A 20,544-nucleotide genomic window follows, 5' to 3' on the forward strand; every position below is an offset into this window, starting at 1 on the left:
TCTTGATGTCAGATATATAAGTGCTGCATTTGTCATTTTGTAAATATTCATTCAGATTGAGGCTGATGAAGGTCGGGCATTGGACCAGATGCTGGGAGAATGGAAGCAGGATAAGTCCCCAGAAATGTGGGGACCATCAGGCCTCTAGGCTCTATTCTAGCAAGTAACTGGAGTGAGTGATGAGCAAGTACAGAAGCCTAGTCTGGGCAGTGTGATGGCATAGGCCCAGATGTTCCCCTCTTGGCTTTAAGATAGGAGACTGTTTACAGACCACACCTACTGTGACGAGCGGAGCTCCTAAAATCATTGCTTGGAAGAAATAGTTTATGAGCCCAATCTAGGATGATCCTAAATGGTGATGATGTGCATTCAGTTCTTATAGGTACCAGAGAGAAACTAAAAACCCTAGCGTCTAAGGGCAAGACCATCATAATGTAACTGCCGCATATTGGAAGCAAATCACATGCTTGGTACTGTGCTTGATGCTTTTATATATTTTGTATATTGTTTCCAGTCTTCATAGTAACCTTGAAAGGTAGAGATTATATTATCTCCATTTTACAGATGTGAAAATTTAGGTCCAGAGAGAAAAAGTAATTTTCCCAAAGTCATATGACTGATAAGTAGCAGAAGTGAAAGTCAAACCCAGATATTCTAGAATCCAAAGTCCTTGTTTGTTTCACTGTACTCTGCAGACCTGTTGTAATATATGGTAAATAGATCAGTATGGAAATTAGCTCTGATTAATCACAGAACTCTTCAGAATACTTTCATTTGATACAAGTACATATTTAGGAACTTCTTAAAGGGCTCTAGTATTCAGCAGACATGTATAAAGCACTTTGTAAATATAAGATGCAGTATATTTTACAGTGGATAGGTAAAAAGCTTTGTATAAGGCAGTGTTCCTCATTGTTATTCAAAAGCCTAAAATCCAACTAGGGTAAATCGCCCACAAATACTGATAACTAAGACACATAAGAGCAGTGGGCATCAAGAACTGAAACTTTTTACTGGGTGATCATAGGGGAAAATGAGATTTTATGTGGGCCTGGAGTTTTGATGGGTAAGAACATTCCAGAGGGAAAAAGCACAGAAAGCAGGTGTGAATTCAGCCAGGTGAGGGCAGTTCTGTAGATGTAGTAATTGGCTTTGTATGAGCAAGAGTTTGTGAAGGGAGATAGAAAGTAGTGACTAGAACTGTTGTTTATAAAATCCTAGGAATGTTAGATGGGGGTATTTAAACTTTATATGTAGCTTTTAGAGGATCTTTCGGAGTTTTTGAGCAGGGGTATGAGAGGACTTGTATGGTGTTTTGGAAACATTAACTTGGCAGCAATTTCTAGGATGCGTCATGGTAGAAGAGATACCAAGAGGACAGGAAGAACAGTTAGAAGGCATTTGTAATATTGTTAGATGTTACTTCCATGTGTTTTTTGGAGTATATCTTTGAGTAGTTATGCAAAAAACCATTAGCTTTTAATTTTGGCAAAACCTTATTCTGCTAATATGAAGTAAGAATACTAATATTTAATGTTTTAAAAAATTAATTATAAAACAATTCATTTTTATAGAAATTTCAAACAGTAGAGGAAGTATGTTAAGTTAGAAAAGGAAGCTGCCATTGCCACCGACTTCCCTTTCTCTAGTTCCCACTCCCCAGGGGAACCACTGTTAACAATTTGGGTCTTCCAGACCCTTTTCTGTGTACAACAAGTTTTGATATTCCCTAAAATATTTTTCATTTGAGGAGCCCTCATTGAACTGTGTACAAATCTATCACTTTTAAGTATATATTCAATTATTTTTAAATATCTCACCACATACCTGTATCAGTTAAAAAGGTAGCCCACATGTGTTGGTATTGTTCATGATCATGTTATTTCTAGATCTGCAATATTATGTTATCAAGTTAGGATGGAAAAGATCTTATCTGCTGATAAGGTTAGAAGTGAGATTGTTTTAGATCTGTATACCAATACAAATACATGCTTATGGAGTTGAGCAGTGGGCAGTTCTGTGGACTATTCATGTATGTTCGTACTATTCTTTTTTCCCCTATATCAGCCTCGTAACGCACTTGAGCTGGTTGATTTTATCTTTTTTTTGTTTTTTTTGAGACGGGGGCTCACTCTGTCACCCAGGCTGGAGTGCAGTGGTGCGATCTCGGCTCACTGCAAGCTCCGCCTCCCGGGTTCATGCCATTCTCCTGCCTCAGCCTCCCGAGTAGCTGGGACTACAGGTGCCCGCCACCACTCCCAGCTAATTTTTTTCTATTTTTAGTAGAGACAGGGGTTTCACCATGTTAGCCAGGATGGTTTTGATCTCCTAACCTCGTGATCTGCCTGCCTTGGCTTCCCAAAGTGCTGGGATTACAGGCATGAGCCACTGCACCTGGCTGATTTTATCTCTTTAATAGACCCTGGATTACTAATATTTTAGGTCCTAAACAGGTCCTCGATTAATAATATTCCAGAATTTAAACCAAATGTGTAAGTAAATTTTGTCTTTTGTCTTTTCTTGAGGTATATTTTTTTAAAGGAAGAGTGAATAGTTCTTTGTGAACTTTTAAATTTTTGAAGTGTATTGTTAAAGAACTTGGGTCATAAGATGAAAATTTCATTTAGAACACTGGAGATAGAAGAAAGATTTGCTTCTTTTCTATATATTAATAATGCAAAATGGAATTTTAAACACACATTGAGCCTTTAATGCTCATAATTTTGAACTGAGCCAAAGCAATAACTTTTTTCCTTGCTACTCAAATTTACCCCTTCATTTTTCTTTATATCTTCCCTTTGCCAAGAAATAATTCTTTTTCTTTTCATTTAGGATGAGGATTTTGTGGGTCGGGATGATTTTGATGATGCTGACCAGCTGAGGATAGGAAATGATGGGATTTTCATGTTAACTTTTTTCAGTAAGTATGTATGCATAGCAGTACCACCCCCTACAAACCAGAGTGCTTTGGATTATGAGTGAATCTGACTGAATTAAAATAACTGTTGAGCTAATATATTAATACATTATGTTTATTTGGTGCCTTTTACTGGAATGTTGAAAGCTTAATATACCTTTGTTTTAATATCCCTTCTCTTTGCCTTCTATTTTTATGAATATCTGTGGAAAATATAATTAAAGCAGTTATGAGGATGCTGCATTTTTACATGAGCTAAGCCTCATCTTCCAGGTCTACGGGGCCCTTCTGCATTGCTTCTACTCATACTTAATCTGTAGAATAGGAATTAAATGCCTTTGATGAATTTTGCTCTGAAAGCTGCTTTTTTCTGACAGATCAAAGTCAGCCTGATTTTCTTCCTTCAAGTTACTTTGCATTTATCTTTTCGTGTGCCTCACATAGAAGTGAGCAACCATTTCCTTTATTTGTTATATTAGAAAGATAAGAAAATGCAATGCTTTTAGAGGTGATGTTATATAAGTTGTCAAAATTCAGAGAACAGGAGGATGAGTGACTTGAATCGGATTATTTGGGGGCACTTATTTAATGTTGAAGGCATTTATTTTATTTACTGGACTATATATATAACACACACAGTAAAAAGCAGAGGTCAGGCTGGGCATGGTGGCTCACGCCTATAATCCCAGCACTTTGGGAGGCCGAGGCAGGCAGATGACCTGAGGTCAGGAGTTCGAGACCAGCCTGGCCACCATGGTAAAACCCCATCTCTACTAAAAATACAAAAATTAGCTGAGTGTGGTGGCAGGCACCTGTAATCCCAGCTACTCAGGAGGCTGAGTCAGGAGGCAGGAGAATCGATTGAACCTGGGAGGCAGAGGTTGCCATGAGGTGAGATCGCACCATTGCACTCCCGCCTGGGGGACAAGAGCGAGACTTCATCTCAAAAAAAAAAAAAAAAAAAAAAAAAAAGCAGAGGTCAAAGGCTGGGCACAGTGGCTCATGCCTGTAATCCCAGCACTTTGGAAGGCTGAGGTGGGCGAATCACCTGAGGCTAGGAGTTCAAGACCAGCCTGGCCAATATGGAGAAACCCCATCTCTACTAAAAACAAAAATTAGCCAGGCCTGGCGGTACACGCCTGTAGTCCCAGCCACTCGGGAGGCTGAGGCAGGAGAATCACTTGAACCTGGGAGGCAGAGATTGCAGTGAGCCAAGGTCATGCTACTGCACTCCAGCTTGGGTGACAGAGTGAGACTCAGTCTCAAAAAAAAAAGCTGAGGTTGTAAGTACACAGTTTGGTGAATGTTAAGTTTTCCTTTTTGCTGTTTTTTGTTTTTTTTTTTCCTTTTTCCTTTTGAGACAAGGTCTTGCTCTGTTGCCCAGGCTGAATTTGGAGTGCAGTGGTGTGATCACTTCTCACTGTACCCTTGACTTCCTGGGCTCAGGTGATCCCCCTACCTTGGCCTCCCAAGTAGCTGGGACTTGCAGGTGTGCACCACTGTGCCCGGCTTTTTTTTTTTTTTTTTTTCAGTTTTTGCAGAGATGGGTCTCACTGTGGTGCTCAGGCTGGTCTCAAACTGCTGGGCTCAGGGGATCCTCCAATGTTGGCCTCCCAAAGTGCTAGGATTACAGGTGTGAGCCACTTTGCTCAGCCTATTAAGGCGTTTTTGAAAGTGACTAGCAGTAGACATAATTGTGTAAAACCTGATAGGGAGGAGTTTTTCTTGTTTGCTTTTTGGGGAAAGACAGAAGAATGGATGTTTTAGAGGAGGTATGGTGAGGGTTGTAGAGGACAGGCTGTCTTTTATCCTTTGGAAAGTCATTTAAACAGAGGCAGGTGTAAGGCACTCTTGTTCTTGGGTAACAGGACATGTCTAACATCTTTCCCCTCTTTTGCAGTGGCATTCCTCTTTAACTGGATTGGGTTTTTCCTGTCTTTTTGCCTGACCACTTCAGCTGCAGGAAGGTATGGGGCCATTTCAGGATTTGGTCTCTCTCTAATTAAATGGATCCTGATTGTCAGGGTAAGTTGTACAACAGAAAAGATGGGCTGTACAGAGAGGCAATAATTAGAATATTTTTGAATATTTGATTTTTCATTTGCTTTTTTAAAAGTTATTTCAACTTGTTAAATGATTTTTGGTTTGTCTGTGGTTTCATGATGAAGCTGAACCAAAATCATTTGTAAATGGTTCATGCACACAAGTTTTGTTGTCAAATCTATTGAAAACTGGTCTATCATTAATATTGTTCACCATCTGCTTTCTTTGTTTTTAATGTTTATAATATGATAATGTATATGTTCTGAAATTAGTTGTTTTTGTAATAAAAGGAAGGATATTACCCCTTTGATATCTCATCAAAAGCAGCCATTCCTCTCATTAATTCTGTTACAGTTTTAATCTAGCTCTCTTCTTCCTTCTTTTCTTTTCTCCTTCTCTTCCCCTCTCCCTTCCAGGATTGTTTATGCCGAAATGTTTGGGGAGCCAAAACTGTTTAACAAGTATTGCTCCATTAGGAGCCTACCTCTGAAGTAAATTATAGAGATGTATGTCTTTAGTGACTTAAGAGTTACCAGTTAGTTAAATTTGCATGAAGTAATTTAAAGTTGTAAAAGATCTAGGCTTTTAAAGTATCCTCTGATTTCAGATAAATTTATTGCTATCGTCAACCTTATAAACAAAACCAATTTATCCATCATAAATTGGCATACTTAACTAACTAATGGGTGTTGCTTGACCACTGTAGTTTTTCCAAGTAGTGCCACCTTATTTATTATAAAACATTTGTTAACGTTTTTAGGGTTCCAGAATCCTTTGGGAATCTGATGAAAGTTGTAAGCTTTTCCCCCACATAGCTAATATGTACTCATCTATAATAATGGACTTTAGGTTAAGAACTCGAGCCCTAAAGAGGTTTTCATTCCTTCCCTAAATCTTAATTGTTACTTTATTAACAAATAAAATACTATATTTTAATTTTCAAACTACATTAAACTCTTGGACACCACAGCCTCCAAGGAAAGGAGAAATCAAATTAATTCCAGTCTTTTTTCTTTTTTTTCAAACTAAATTTTCAACTGCATTTAAAAAGTAAATCAAATGGGCCGGGTGCGGTGGCTTACGCCTGTAATCCCAGCACTTTGGGAGGCCGAGGGGGACAGATCACGAGGTCAGGAGATCGAGACCATCCTGGCTAACACGGTGAAACCCCGTCTCTACTAAAAAAAAAACAAAAAAAATAGCCAGACATGGTGGTGGGGGCCTGTAGTCCCAGCTACTCAGGAGGCTGAGGAAGGAGAATGGCGTGAACCCGGGAGGTGGAGCTTGCAGTGAGCCGAGATCCTGTCACTGCACTCCAGCCTGGGCGACAGAGCCAGACTCCGTCTCAAAAAAAAAAAAAAAAAGTTAATCAAATGAATTAACTTGTATCAGGTAGGATGCTTTTGACTGTGAGTAACAAAAACCTAGCTCAAAATGGCTTAGAAAAAAATTTTTAATTGTTTTTTTAAATAGGGAAAGTTTATTTCCCCTGAAAACAAGTCCCTGACAAGGAGGTTAGTTAAGTCAGTGGTTCTTTGACATCATCAAGGACAGCTGACATATCAGCATATTGGCACAGGTCTCCCCTCCCCTCAGGGTTAAAAGATGGCAGTTTCATGTATCAGTATTACATTGAAACACGACAGTGCTCAAGAAAAGAAAAAGAACTATTTTATTTTATTTATTTATTTATTTATTTGTTACTTTGTGCTGTCAGCAACATGTATCCTTTTTTTAAAATTTTATTATTATTATACTTTAAGTTTTTGAACTATTTAAAAAAAAATTTTTCTACCACCTTTAGAAAGAGCTATTTTTTCTTTGAGAAGCAAGGAAAGCTTCTCAGAAGCCCTCAATTTCCACTGGTCAGAATGGCATCCTGTGCCCATTCCTAAACCAGTTGCCAGCATGGGAAGGGGATTACCCTGGTATACATGATAAAGCTTCCAAAGTCAAGACAAGGCTGGAGGAGTAGGAACAAAATCAGGCCTCATTAGAAAGAAGGCAATGATATCAGCTACTCAGGAGGCTGGGGTGAGAGGATTGCTTGAGCCCAGGAGTTCAAATGCAGCCTGGACAACATAGTGAGATCCTGTCTCTTAAAATTAATAATAATAATAATTGCTTTTGGCACTGAATAAGCAAAGTAAAATGATCATTATTGAAACATTTCTAGAAGAGCAGATATTATGTGGGGAAAGATGTTTTCTAAAAAACAAATTTTTGTATACTTTCAAAATAAGGAGTTAATAAAGCTAAAAGCTGTCATATTTAACAATTGCTTTTCCCTGAAAGGAAATAGATTTGCATTTATTGTAACCATTTCAAGCTAGTAATATGTAAAATACTTTCACTTATATTTTAAAATTATTCTAAAGGCTAAGTGATGGCATTGGTAGAACAAATAAGTCTTGCTGGGCACGGTAGCTCACGCCTGTAATCCCAGCACTTTGGGAGGCCGAGGTGGTTGGATCACCTGAGGTAGGGAGTTTGAGACCAGTTTGACCAACATGGAGAAACCCCATCTCTACTAAAAATACAAAGTTAGCCAGGTGTGGTGGTATATGCCTGTAATCCCAGCTACTCGGGAGGCTGAGGCAGGAGAATTGCTTGAACCCGAGAGGCAGAGGTTGCAGTGAGCTGAGATCACGCCATTGCACTTCAGCCTGGGCAACAAGAGCGAAACTCTGTCTCAAAAAAAAAAAAAAAAAAAGTCTTGCATTTTGTGATTTTGTGTACCCTTAAGTTTAAATGAGAAATTGTGTCTGTTAAGCTGCTATAAAGTGTTTTGCCTTATTTTTTAGTTTTCCACCTATTTCCCTGGATATTTTGATGGTCAGTACTGGCTCTGGTGGGTGTTCCTTGTTTTAGGTAAGTGTTTTTAATGTAAGAAACGGCAAGAAAACATTACATTAAATTTTATAAGTAAAATTACTTGTAGTAAATGTTCATCTTGATTACTGTATAGTAATATATTAACAATTAATAATAAACATTTTAAAAATGTTGCTTTCTTAAAGAATAGTCTTTTGTTACCATCAGAGTAACATGCACGTTAATAAAAAGTTTCTTTGTGGTTGTAGATTTTTCCTAACCTATACATATGTTCTTCTTCCCCATGTGATAAATGGGGTATACTGATGACTCTGTAGTCTGTCAGTTTTTTTCCCCTTGTGAGCTGTTGCCACACAGCATTCACAGACTCAAACCAGAATTGCTTATAGGCTTACTGCAGCCAGTTGAACTAACTCATAAGTGCAGGTGGCCCATCTTTGGTGGGTCTGTCAGTAGAAAACAGAAAATATATAACCTCGCTAGACATAACTTTTGAAAGAACCACCATTGGATTTCCAGAATGCTTTAGTTTACTGTTGGTGAGATAAGAATTATTTTACAATAGGCAAGAGGACTTTTTTTTCTTTTTTTTTTTTTTTTATACAGAGTCTTGCTCTGTCGCACAGGCTGGAGTGCAGTGGCGTGATCTCGGCTCACTGCAAGCTCTGCCTCCCGGGTTCATGCCATTCTCCTGCCTCAGCCTCCCGAGTGGCTGGGACTACAGGCGCCTGCCACCACGCCTGGCTAATTTTTTTGTGTTTTTAGTAGAGACGGGGTTTCACCATGTTGGCCAGGATGGTCTCGATCTCCTGACTTCGTGATCCACCTGCCTCGGCCTCCTCGGCTCGGCTGGGATTACAGGCCTGAGCCACCGTGCCCGGCCTGGATTATATTTTTTACTCTAAATATTGATTTTTAAATACTTTTTTCTTAGACATTAAAACAAAGAGATGAACATTGGAGTAAATTATTTCAATGTTGGCTTCTTGATTATATGTAAAGAAAATATATATGATACAGTTAGAGAGACCACCATCACTTCTGTCATTTCTACAAGAGAATAACAGGGCCATCTTGTGGCTGTTAAAGATGGTGTGATTGCCTCACTGTGCTTCTGTGGCATCAGTTTCTCCTGTGTCCTGTTTTGCTTCTTGTTGCCTCCTTAATTAAAATCCTTGGTGGTAGTGCTGCTAATGGTTCTGGCTAGCACATCCTGGCACCCATGCCTGGCAGGTGTTTAATAAATTGAGGACCTGGGCCAGCCATGGTGGCTCACGCCTGTAATCCCAGCATTTTGGGAGGCTGAGTCAGGAGGATTTCACCTTGAGGCCAGGATTTTAAGACCAGCCTGGGCAACATAGCAAGACCTCGTCTCTACAAAAAATTTTTTTTAAATCAACCAAGCATGGTGGTTTGTGCCTGTAGTCCTAGCTACTTGGGAGACTGAGCCAGGAGGACCCCTTGAGCCCAGGAGTTGGAGCCTGCAATGAACTATGATGGCATCACTGCACTTCAGCTTGGGTGACAGCAAGACAGTGTCTCTAAAAACAAAACAAAACAGTTCAGGACCTGTTTTGCCAAAACTGACAGAGCCTTGCATTGCTGACCCTACATTTCGCTTAGAAAACATAAATCATTCATCGCACCATCTACCACCTCCTCAACAGCATCATGTACTCTATGATTGGTCATTAGAATTCTAAGGAAAGAGAAATATAATTTTTTTTCCTCTCTTGATTATTGAGAACTTCAGTAATAAAAATGACCAACAGGAGAATAATTTAGAATAAATACTTCCTTGGCTTGCTTATTTTCTAAACTGTACCTTTAAGAGAAAGGCTGACCACCCCTGTTTCCCCAAGTCAAATCCTGAATGGACCAAAGAAGAGCCCTTAAGCATATGTTCAGATTGATTGCTTATGGCATAAATAATTTAAAGAAATTTAATGGATTGATTCCCTTCCTTTATTAAAGTTTCATGGGAGGTGGTTTTATAATACTTCATCACTGATCATTCTTGCTACGTACCATTTGCTTGTAAGCAAAAAATAAGAGTTTGGCTGGGCGTGGTGGCTCATGCCTGTAATCCCAGCACTTTGGGAGGCCGAGGCAGGCAGATCACTTGAGGTCAGGAGTTTGAGACCAGCATGGCCACCATGGTGAAACCCCTTCTCTACTAAAAATACAAAAATTAGCTGGGTGCGGTTGCTCATGTCTATGATCCCAGCTACTCGGGAGGAGAATGGCTTGAACCCGAGAGACAGAGGTTGCAGTGAGCTGAGATCGTGCCACTGCACTCCAGCCTGGGCGACAGAGCAAGATTCCATCTCAACAAAAAAAAAAAAAAAAAAAGTATATATATATATATATGAGTTTGGATACACTTATGAGCATTTGTGCCCAATATTCGGGTCATTTTGGGAACTTCCCTTTTGAAGAGAACCAGTTTTATGGTGTTTTCTCTTGCAGAGCTCTATGCAGAGCTCCCAAGCTGGCTGCTCTTGAGCTATAGTTAGCCTATAGTTTATTTGTTCCACAGTTATTTTTCAAGTTTTTTTAAATTAGTTGCCAACATTTTAAAAATCAAAATTATTTCACATAAAACGCCTGAATGTTTTTACCTTTATTAAAAGTTGGAATATCAAGCAAAGCTAGCCTGCATTCCACATGGCACCCTTTGGCTGGAGCTGAGTTGTTGCTATCTCCTCCATACAGGTCATGTGCCTTCCAGTTCAGTAAGATCCCACCACCATACCCCAACTTAGTATTTGAAGGGGTAACCCCTGCTCAATAGTCACTTGTTGTTTTGGGTGCCAGATAGAATGATGTTCCCCAGGCTCAGAGCTGACAGCTCTTGGTTACTGCTAAAAATCAGTTCAACTGTCCAAGTACCGTTTTCTACCACTGAGTAGCCCAGTAAAAGTATTTAAAAAAAAAAAAAAAATGTGCTAAAGGCTCAGAGACCATCTCTGAAAGAGGAAGGCCAGGAGGAGTATCTGAGTTTCCGCTGGAGGGGCATATCACCCCTCTGCTGACAGTTTTAAGAGGTACAAACTTTTGTGAATGTATAGATTCTGGTGTAGTCACACAAAAAGAGTCTTAGTAAGAATAGAGAAATAGGCTGGGTACAGTGGTTCACACTTATAATCCCAACTCTTTGGGAGGCTGAGACAGTAGAATCACTTGAGCCTAGTCGTTCAAGGCCAGCCTGGGCAACATAGTGAGACCCCTATCTCTACAGAAAATTAAAAAATTAGCTGGGCATGAACCTGCTATCCTAGCTACTTGGGAGGCAGAGGCAGGAGGATCATCTGGGCCCAGGAGTTCAAGCTTGCAGAGCAGTGATCATACCACTGCACTCCAGCCTGGGCAACAGAGCAAGACCCTGTCTGTTAAAAATAATAATAATAGAGAACTAAAGTTTCAAGTTGAGACGATGAGAATTGCTGTAATAGATAAGGGGATCCTGACATCTAGTGGACAACATTATATACTGTCGACAGAAAAAACAGCCCATGACAAGGAAGGTTACATTTTTTCTTTTTACTTGAGAAAAACACAGTTATAACCTCTTTTTGTTGTTATTGTTGTTGTTGTCATTGTTTGGAGTTAATTATCTTGGAATGCTTTTTTGGAACTCAATAGGTAGATTTTGATGTTTCTCAATGAGGCTTTCTTATGTAAATGTTTGGATCCATCTTTTATTTCCTTTTTAGACCAATTCAATTCTGAATATGCAAAAGACACTATTGACTCTTGCATTATACCTTCTCATTGAAGGATGGATAATTTGGTATGAAAATCCTTTGCAGATTCTGGAGGAAATTGCTCATGTTTTGATTACCTTTAGCAGAAAAATAACAATGTATTGCTATCAGGAGAGGGATTTCTGGGGAGGGGACTTAACATGGAAATTATAAATTCATTCATGACTTTTCTTTTTTAAATTAGGCTTTCTCCTGTTTCTCAGAGGATTTATCAATTATGCAAAAGTTCGGAAGATGCCAGAAACTTTCTCAAATCTCCCCAGGACCAGAGTTCTCTTTATTTATTAAAGGTATTAAAGAAAAAATTTATTCTAGTCCCAGTGTAACCATGTGCTACATTGTAGATTTCTGTTCAGTTTTAGAGTAAGTATCTGTGGTAGGGGGATATAGAGAAAGTAAAGAAGGCACAGTCCCTGCCTTTTAGCAGTTTCTTGCCTAGTAACAGGGATTTTTACAAAAAGCTATTGATAAAGTCAAATTAGAAAAACTGCCATAGGAGAAATCATTACTTCATGCTTTGACAGTGTGAAAGAGGCAGGGGTCTTAGCAGTCAGCAGAAAGCTGGGATATTTGGCTGCTTGACTGAATCCAGCATCCTGAAGCCACTGCTTACTGTTGCACCAGTTCCAGAGGATGACATTCAGAAGGAACCCTTCAGGCCTAATCACTCGTCTCTGCCCCTAAATCCCAGAACCTGGAGAGACCGTGTAGTACTTTAAGAACTCCTTTTGTCTGGGCTGCTGACAAGCCCACCAAGTCTTCCATTTCTTAAAATTGTCGTTGAGGCTTTCCTGATGGCTTTCTTCAGGTTGACATTCTGATACCACTCTAATGTGAGGACGGTCAAACTCAAGAGGAGAAAGGACCTTTTCCCTTGCCTAGAACAGGAGGACTAAGCCCTGCCAAGGCTGTTTGATTCACACATGATTTTCCCCAGAGGTTCACACTCCATCTTACATCAATGGCTGCCTAAAGGAAGAGGCAGAGAATCTTGAGAAAGAGTACACCAGAGAGAGCTCTCTCTGGTAACAAGTTCTAATAGGCTTTCTTGGACTTGGCTGTTTGTTCCTTGGGACTTTGGGGACTGTGTTGATCATAGAGTGGAACCTTGAGCACCACCTAGAGGCCAGTCCGGTTGAAGGTCTTAGGCAAAGCATTATAAAAGATAGGTGGTGTAGTTCAGATAAACTTTACATGATAGTGGAGAGTGTGGGGAAGAATTTCAGAATCATCTGAGGCAGAGTGAAGAGCAAAAATAGGGAAGTATGGAGCTTGTTCAGAGGACAACAGCTTGATTGGGGCATAAAGGAGTATTGAGGGTCAAAGCTAAAAAGTCAGGTTGAAACAGGTTTCTCAAATACCTTGAGCACCAAGCCCATTTGCAGTAGAACCATCAAAATGATAGAGCCAGTGACATGTTGGGTCAATGCAAGACTAAGCCCACGTGGAACATGAATTTGTTCTGTACTCGCAGAGTGTCAGTTTATATAGGCGATCATACGCTAATTGTGAGGTTCTCAATTTTGAAGACTTGTGGTGGTCTCAGGTGGTATGCTTCAAGAAAATAAAGCATCTACCATAGTTGATTTTCCAGGTGATAAAACAGCATTGAAAGCTTTTAGGCAACAGAATAATATAATGAGACCCTCTCGAATATAACAAACATTTTTTCAAGCATAGTAGAGTAAAATTAACATTCATGGAGTTTTCCATGTGTCAGATAATATATTAAGCATTTTACCTGGATAATTAAATGTATGTAGGTAAAGAAGGCTCAAACTGCTTTTAAAGTTAGTTTCTTCATTATTAAAAAACTAGTATTCATTATTAAAAAACAGGAATCTTTGATTGCATGTTTAAAAATGTGTAGCATGTCATGAATTTGAATTCAGTCACACAGTCTGGACGCAGATGGATATTCATACCACTGGCCTGGGCCTTAATGCCTACGATGTGTCTCTGTTTATGTCTAGAACATAAGAGACTTATTAGATATTCTTTGCAGTTTTATTTAGTTACCATTGTCATCTTTCATCTATATATCAGATTGGAATTTATAGTTAGCCTTAGGTTTAACTTTTACCTATCAAGGATTCAAAAGCTAGTACTATTGGGTTGCTACAAGTCCTCCTTATGAAGGGTGCTGAAATCACCTAATATTTTCCCTGTAATACATTGACACCCAAAATATACTAAGGGGACAGATTTCTTTCTCTTTTAAAAAAAAGTCATCGATCCTGTAGGTGTAGTCTAATGTTAGCTCTGAATTTCTAAATGGACTGAGATCACACCTCTGTCTATTCTCTTTGTTCTTCAGTTAGAAGGAAATTTGAATCTTTATTAGGGGATTGCATACCTTCTTCATCTTGGTTCTAAGCATAAGAAATAGCAGCCCAGTTGACAGAAAGCCTGAACGTCTCAGTTTTCCTGTGTTGTTTGGTGCTTTACTGAAAATTTTGTTGTTATTGTTTGGATTTTCTAAAATTTCTGAAATGTTTTTTGATATTCTAAATTTAAAACTATGCATGTGGGGTTGTGATTTGAAGTAGGCAGTCCTTAGTAATAATAATGTTGTAGGAAGTACTAAGGGAGATTAAAGTGATGTGCCTGCTGGTGCTTCAGGAGTGTACATTAAGAGTTGTCAGAAACTTACTCGGAGGTAAATGAATGCACACCATTGGAGGGCATAATAGAGTTTATTTGCTTTTCTATTTAACTGTGATACCCTGGTTTATTTGAAATCATTCCTGACACACCCAGAGAATTCAGAGCTCTAAATTAAGGGTTTGAGGAACTTACAGCAGAATTTAGAATTCTAATGACTTCACTAATTTTCCAGGGATCCCCAGAGGGAACCTGAAAAGCCATAATGTCCTATGGGACTGAGTTCCCTTTGTCCACTGAAAGAGTAAGAACTCTGTCCAGATCCAGATGTAGAATCATTTCTTTCTCTAGTTCAGAGGACATTTAGTTTAATTTTGTTAGAAGACATACTAGAAAACCGTCATGTGAAGTATGAAAGCTTTATTTTTTCCTCCCTATCGATTCTTTATTATGTTTATCACAGTTTTTAAAAAGTAATTATCTGCTAATTCCAACATCAAGATAGGTAAGTCTATTTGTATTGATGGATTTTTCTCTTGACTCTGGGTTACATTTTCCTGTTTTTACACACATGGCCAGTTATTTCTTTGTTGCAGCATTGTTAATTATCATGTTGTAGAGATTATGAGCTCTGAATTTTGTCAGAAGGTTGTTGAGTTTTTGCCTAGCAGGCAGTCAGATTACTAAAGGATAACTTTGATCTTATTTCTAACTGTCATGTACAGTGATTCTTCTAGGGAGATAGGGATAGGGGAGAGGGAAAATGTAGTTTAAAAAAACCTAGGCTAACTCCTGCTGAGGAAAATCACTGGTAAAACTAGTGACTACTCTGCTAAATTGCCTCTCTTGACGTTGTCAACCTGAAGCCATCAAAAGGATCAGAATACAGAGTTTATGCAAGTAGAAAGCTGGGAATGGCCAATCAGAGAACACAAACTTTAGAAAACGGGGTCAGTGTTCCCAAAATCTTTATTTTCTTTTATGGACTTCTACTTCTTTGATGGAGATGTCACCAATTAAAAGGTAGCTGAAGAAAGACACAGGTAGGGAATTTTTAAAATAACTTTGCCAGAAAGATACAGATACAGAATTTTTAAAATAACTTCACCATAACAGAAAAATAATATACTTTCCATATTGTACTAGGATTTGGCATTTTACTAGAAAAGGGTATAAGAATAGTGACTTTTCTAGTCAGGCTACCTGAAATATAGTACAAATAAACCAATCTTGAAGTGATCCCAAAACACCTCTTTCTAATCAGCCAAAGTAGATATTGCAAAAGCTAAACATTAAAGCTTATGTACTACTATCATAGGGGCAGCTCTCAGGTTCCTTTTCAGAGTCCATTTAAGCTTAAGGGAGGGAAAAATGTACTAATAAGCTGTTATCTGTTTTCCTGCATCATAACAAAATGCCAGAAGGAACTGCTAAAGGTGTGCACAGTGGCCATCAAGAAGTATGTGACTGGGCTGGGCGCAGTGGCTCACGCCTGTAATCCCAGCACTTTGGGAGGCCAAGGTGAGCAGGTCACCTGAGGTTAGAAGTTTGAGACCTGCCTTGGCAACATGACAAAACCGCGTCTCTACTAAAAATACAAAAATTATCTGGGTGTGGTGGTGTGCGCTTGTAATCCCAGCTACTTGGGAGGCTGAGGCAGAAGAATCGCTTGAACCCAGGAGGTGGAGGTTGCAGTGAGCCAAGATCACGCCCCTGCACTCCAGCCTGGGCGACACAGTGAGACTCTGTCTCAAAAAAAAAAAAAAAAAAAAAAAGTATGTGACTGAGGAAGCAGAAGAAACAGATACCTGTTATAAACATCTGTACCTGAAATGTTAAAAAATGTAAAGTGTTTATACTTTTTCTTATTTACCAGTTCACTGGAAAATACATTTTTATGGATTACCACCTCCTCTGATGCTGCCAGGTGAATGAGGAGTTAGCTACAGTAATAAGGTGGTAACACAGTTGATTGATTATATCTAACACTATTTGTGTGGTATCAAAAGCACTTGTACATATGAAGCATAATATATTTTAAAATTATTTATTTTAACTGCATCTGAAATAGAAGGAAAAAAGGAGGTTTTTGAGCCCTAGCATTAATGAGCTAGGGCCTTCATAATTAAAAAAGTGACCTAGTGAGCTGTACCTATTAGGCATCAAATATTTTAATTTTTATCCATGTGATAACAGACACTTTCATTTCTCCTTTTCTACAATTTTTCTCCTGTTCCTTAATACTTCTTTTATTTTATTAAAGGAAATTCATCTCAAGGTAAAGGTTTACTTATTGGACTATGTTATAAGATAGCAAGATAATAGGGAAATGGTGTTTCCAGTAGAATTTTTGCTAAACAAAATTTACATGTCTCCAAGAAGAACTGGTTGTCTTCCTCTTGGAATAAAATGATCTGTAGGCTATTCGATTCCTTTTTTTTTTTTTTTTTACAAAGTGATCTGATCTATAATTTAGTAATGCGGTCCAGAGTCACTAAGATCTGTTTGTCCTTCAGTTTGTGTACTGCCAGCATTTCTGTAAAACTGCCACTCAAGCCTCCAAGTCTCAGACAGCAGTGCCCTCTAGCAATCTTTCATTTGGAGATTGTGTGGTGATTGAGATTACCCACTGGTGAACTCTCTAGATCCTCTTGAGAGATTTTATTTTAATTTAATTTAATTTTTACTTTTCTTACTGAACAAGCAAAGGGATTTTTAATGTTTGTTGGGTGGCAGGCTTTGACTTTGAGGGATCTGTTAAAGCTGTTTACCTATGCTAAAGCATCATAAACTAAGGAAGTGGCCAGGTAATTGTCTGTACCATATTGTATATTCTTGCAAACTCTGTTTTGACCTACTAGTCACTGTTTCATCAGTTTTCATCTATTAAAAGAAACTGGGCCGGGCGCGGTGGCTCACGCCTGTAATCCCAGCACTTTGGGAGGCCAAGGCGGGCAGATCACGAGGTCGGGAGATCGAGACCATCCTGGCTAACACGGTGAAACCCCATCTCTACTAAAAGTACAAAAAATTAGCCGGGTGTGGTGGCAGGCACCTGTAGTCCCAGCTACTCGGGAGGCTGAGGCAGGAGACTGGCATGAACCCGGGAGGCGGAGCTTGCAGTGAGCCGAAATTGTGCCACTGCACTCCAGCCTGGGTGATAGAGTGGGACTCCGTCTCAAAAAAATATATAGAAACTGATAAAACAAATTATTTATGTTTATAATGAGTCTGGCCTCATTGCAAAAACATTCATTTAATATTCATCTGCCAATTTTCTTTTTGCTTCTGCTTGGCTTTTAGAGTTCCTCATACTTTTGTGTCGCTGTTTTCTGTGCTTTCCGAGGTCTTTCAATCTCTTATGTCTCTCAGTCTAAAGAAAAGATGTCCTTGTATCAGTTTCAGTGGTTTACTTCAAATCACAACACAAGTGAATTTATAGTTTGGAAAAATGTTGATAATATTAAAATATGTTCATTTCCTCCAGTGTGTTTGTAGTCTCTCTCCATTTCGGCAGCCTTTTAAATGCTTACGCAGTAATCTAATCAGAAAAGATACAGAAGACACCGGGCATAGTGGCGCACACCTGTTAGTCCCAGTTACTTGGGGGGCTGAGGCAGAAGGTTGGCTTGAGCCCCGGAGGTGTAGGTTGCAGTGAGCCGAGCTCGTGCCACTGTACTCCAGCCTGACTGACAGACTCTTGTCTCCAAAAAAAAGAAAAAAGAAAGAAAAGACACAGAAGAGTTTCTTGTGGCTTTTACAGTAATTTGGAGGATAGAAAAGTAAGTTATGGGCCCATATGTGAGCCCATCCAACTCTCACTTGTTGCTGAGTACCACAAAATAGTTTCTCAATAAATGTTTATTAAGCAGTAAATGTATCTCTTTAGTGTTTCTTCTTTTATTGTTAATAGTTCTTCTTTTATTGTTAATATAGGGAATTACTTGTAGTTTTTCCCAAGTTATTTTCATGAGAACCAAAACAATATACTAATACAGAAATGCCTCAAAGTATTAGATGAAAACTGCATTTAGTAAAATGCATAGGCATTATTTTGAGAGCATTTATTGCAGTCAGATATATTCCTTTCTTAAAATTAGTTTGAAACTGCATATATTATTTTAAGAGAAATATGCCCCAAATACAATCACTTTTTAGGAAAACTTGTTTTTTAAAAGTATTTGTGGTACCTGTGAGTTTATCCTTGTTTTCTAATTTTGCCATGCTCAATTGAGGTATATCATGATACTATTGGCATCCTTACTGGAAACCTTCCTTGTGCAATATCTAGTGGAATTGTTAGGGTAAACAGTAGCTTCAGGTATATTAGGAAAATTACTTGTGCACTTGGATTATGCTCTGTGTCCCAAGTTTCAGTCATTGCTGACAGCATTAAGTGTGGGATGCGCAGTAGCACTGCTTCCATTCTATTCTTTTGTTAAGAGGTTTGGAAAGAGAGACTCCTGATTTCAGGAGCTTTTAGAAAAAGCATTCCAGTTTTTTCTAGTTCTAGAGGCCTTGATAACTTTAAGAACTGAAATTTTAATGTTTATTGAATACCGTGATGTCAGTATACAGTAATCTTAAAACTATGTTAAAATGCACTTGTGTCTCCAAACATCCTGCCTTCTTTTGTGACTACATCCTTCTCTTAGCCAAAATAACAAGCTAACTAGAGTTTCAATATTCAATATCCTTCTCTGGCAGATGTTTTCTGGCAAAGGCCTTCCTGCATTTATGAATTCTCTCTCAAGAAGCAAGAGAACACCTGCAGGAAGTGAATCAAGATGCAGAACACAGAGGAATAATCACCTGCTTTAAAAAAATAAAGTACTGTTGAAAAGATCATTTCTCTCTATTTGTTCCTAGGTGTAAAATTTTAATAGTTAATGCAGAATTCTGTAATCATTGAATCATTAGTGGTTAATGTTTGAAAAAGCTCTTGCAATCAAGTCTGTGATGTATTAATAATGCCTTATATATTGTTTGTAGTCATTTTAAGTAGCATGAGCCATGTCCCTGTAGTCAGTAGGGGGCAGTCTTGCTTTATTCATCCTCCATCTCAAAATGAACTTGGAATTAAATATTTTATTGTAAGATATGTATAATGCTGGCCATTTTAAAGGGGTTTTCTCAAAAGTTAAACTTTTGTTATGACTGTGTTTTTGCACATAATCCATATTTGCTGTTCAAGTTAATCTAGAAATTTATTCAATTCTGTGTGAACACCTGGAAGCAAAACTATAGTGCAAAAATACGTTTAAGGTGTGGTCGAAAATAAGTCTTTAATTGGTAAATAATAAGCATTAATTTTTTATAGCCTGTATTCACAATTTTGCGGTACCTTATTGTACCTAAGGGATTCTAAAGGTGTTGTCACTGTGTAAAATAGAAATGACTAGGATACAAATGAAGCTTAATTACTAAAATGTAATTCTTGACACTCTTTCTATAATTATGAGTCCTTCACCCCTACCCCCACCCCCCTTATTTTCCTTTTGTCTCATGATTAGGCCAAAGTCTGGGAGTAAGGAGAGGATTAGGTACTTAGGAGCAAAGAAAGAAGTAGCTTGGAACTTTTGAGATGATCCCTAACATACTGTACTACTTGCTTTTACAATGTGTTAGCAGAAACCAGTGGGTTATAATGTAGAATGATGTGCTTTCTGCCCAAGTGGTAATTCATCTTGGTTTGCTATGTTAAAACTGTAAATACAACAGAACATTAATAAATATCTCTTGTGTAGCACCTTTTACTGTAGATTAGTGCTTAATTTCTTGGCTTGCATTTGTTGATTGCTAAGGCAATTTTTTCTAATCTTAGGGAATCATTCAGTAGATGCGATTAAAAAACTAATATTGGGTCAAATTTTTTTCTTCATTTTCAGCACAAGAAGTCCTCTTATATCCTACTAAATACATTCCTAAAAATGTATATGAACATTGGTTCTGTAAAAGATAATGGACTAAAAAAGTAGAGAGGAGTTGTAGAGATCTTAAATCATTCTGGAATTCCTAATTATGCTTCAATTTTTAGACATAATTTTAGATAATTTATTTCCAGTGTTTTGTGCATGTTCTCATTTGTTCTTTTTCTCAGTTGAATGCACCAACTGGTTTGAGTCCTGTGAGCATTCAGTCAGTTGAAATTAAAGATTCCTCATTTCTCCTGATTTCTATTCTTGTCTCGATCTTAAATTTAGAGACCAGTGGTTTTTATGATATCAGCCATTTGATTTTTTTCATTTTCTATTTAAGAAATATGAAGAAAAAATACACCAAGATGGTTAAATTACTACACAAATCAGCACCAGCACAGTCTGATAGCTGCAAATGTCCATTCATATGCTGTGTATGAATATCCAGAATCAGCATAGG

At 38.3% G+C, this 20,544-nt stretch overlaps 1 protein-coding gene across 2 annotated transcripts in view; it reads left to right on the plus strand.

Annotated features, from left to right (window-relative positions):
- NDFIP1 (Nedd4 family interacting protein 1) overlaps positions 1 to 19,915 on the plus strand; it is a 44,125-nt gene extending 24,210 nt beyond the window's left edge. Inside the window, exons 4-8 of one of the 2 annotated variants that reach the window (XM_002816023.6) lie at positions 2,833 to 2,920; positions 4,818 to 4,942; positions 7,765 to 7,831; positions 11,747 to 11,852; positions 18,874 to 19,915. In XM_002816023.6, the coding sequence (XP_002816069.1) occupies positions 2,833 to 2,920; positions 4,818 to 4,942; positions 7,765 to 7,831; positions 11,747 to 11,850 (384 nt within the window). In that variant the 3' untranslated portion in view covers positions 11,851 to 11,852; positions 18,874 to 19,915. Of the gene's footprint in view, positions 1 to 2,832; positions 2,921 to 4,817; positions 4,943 to 7,764; positions 7,832 to 11,746; positions 15,770 to 18,873 lie in introns of those variants that run through there. The other variant, XM_063724296.1, reaches the window with a different exon arrangement.
- The last annotated feature ends 629 nt before the right edge of the window (positions 19,916 to 20,544 follow it).

Source organism: Pongo abelii, chromosome 4 (genome assembly GCF_028885655.2).
Source record: "Pongo abelii isolate AG06213 chromosome 4, NHGRI_mPonAbe1-v2.0_pri, whole genome shotgun sequence".
Taxonomy (NCBI): Eukaryota; Metazoa; Chordata; class Mammalia; order Primates; family Hominidae; genus Pongo; species Pongo abelii.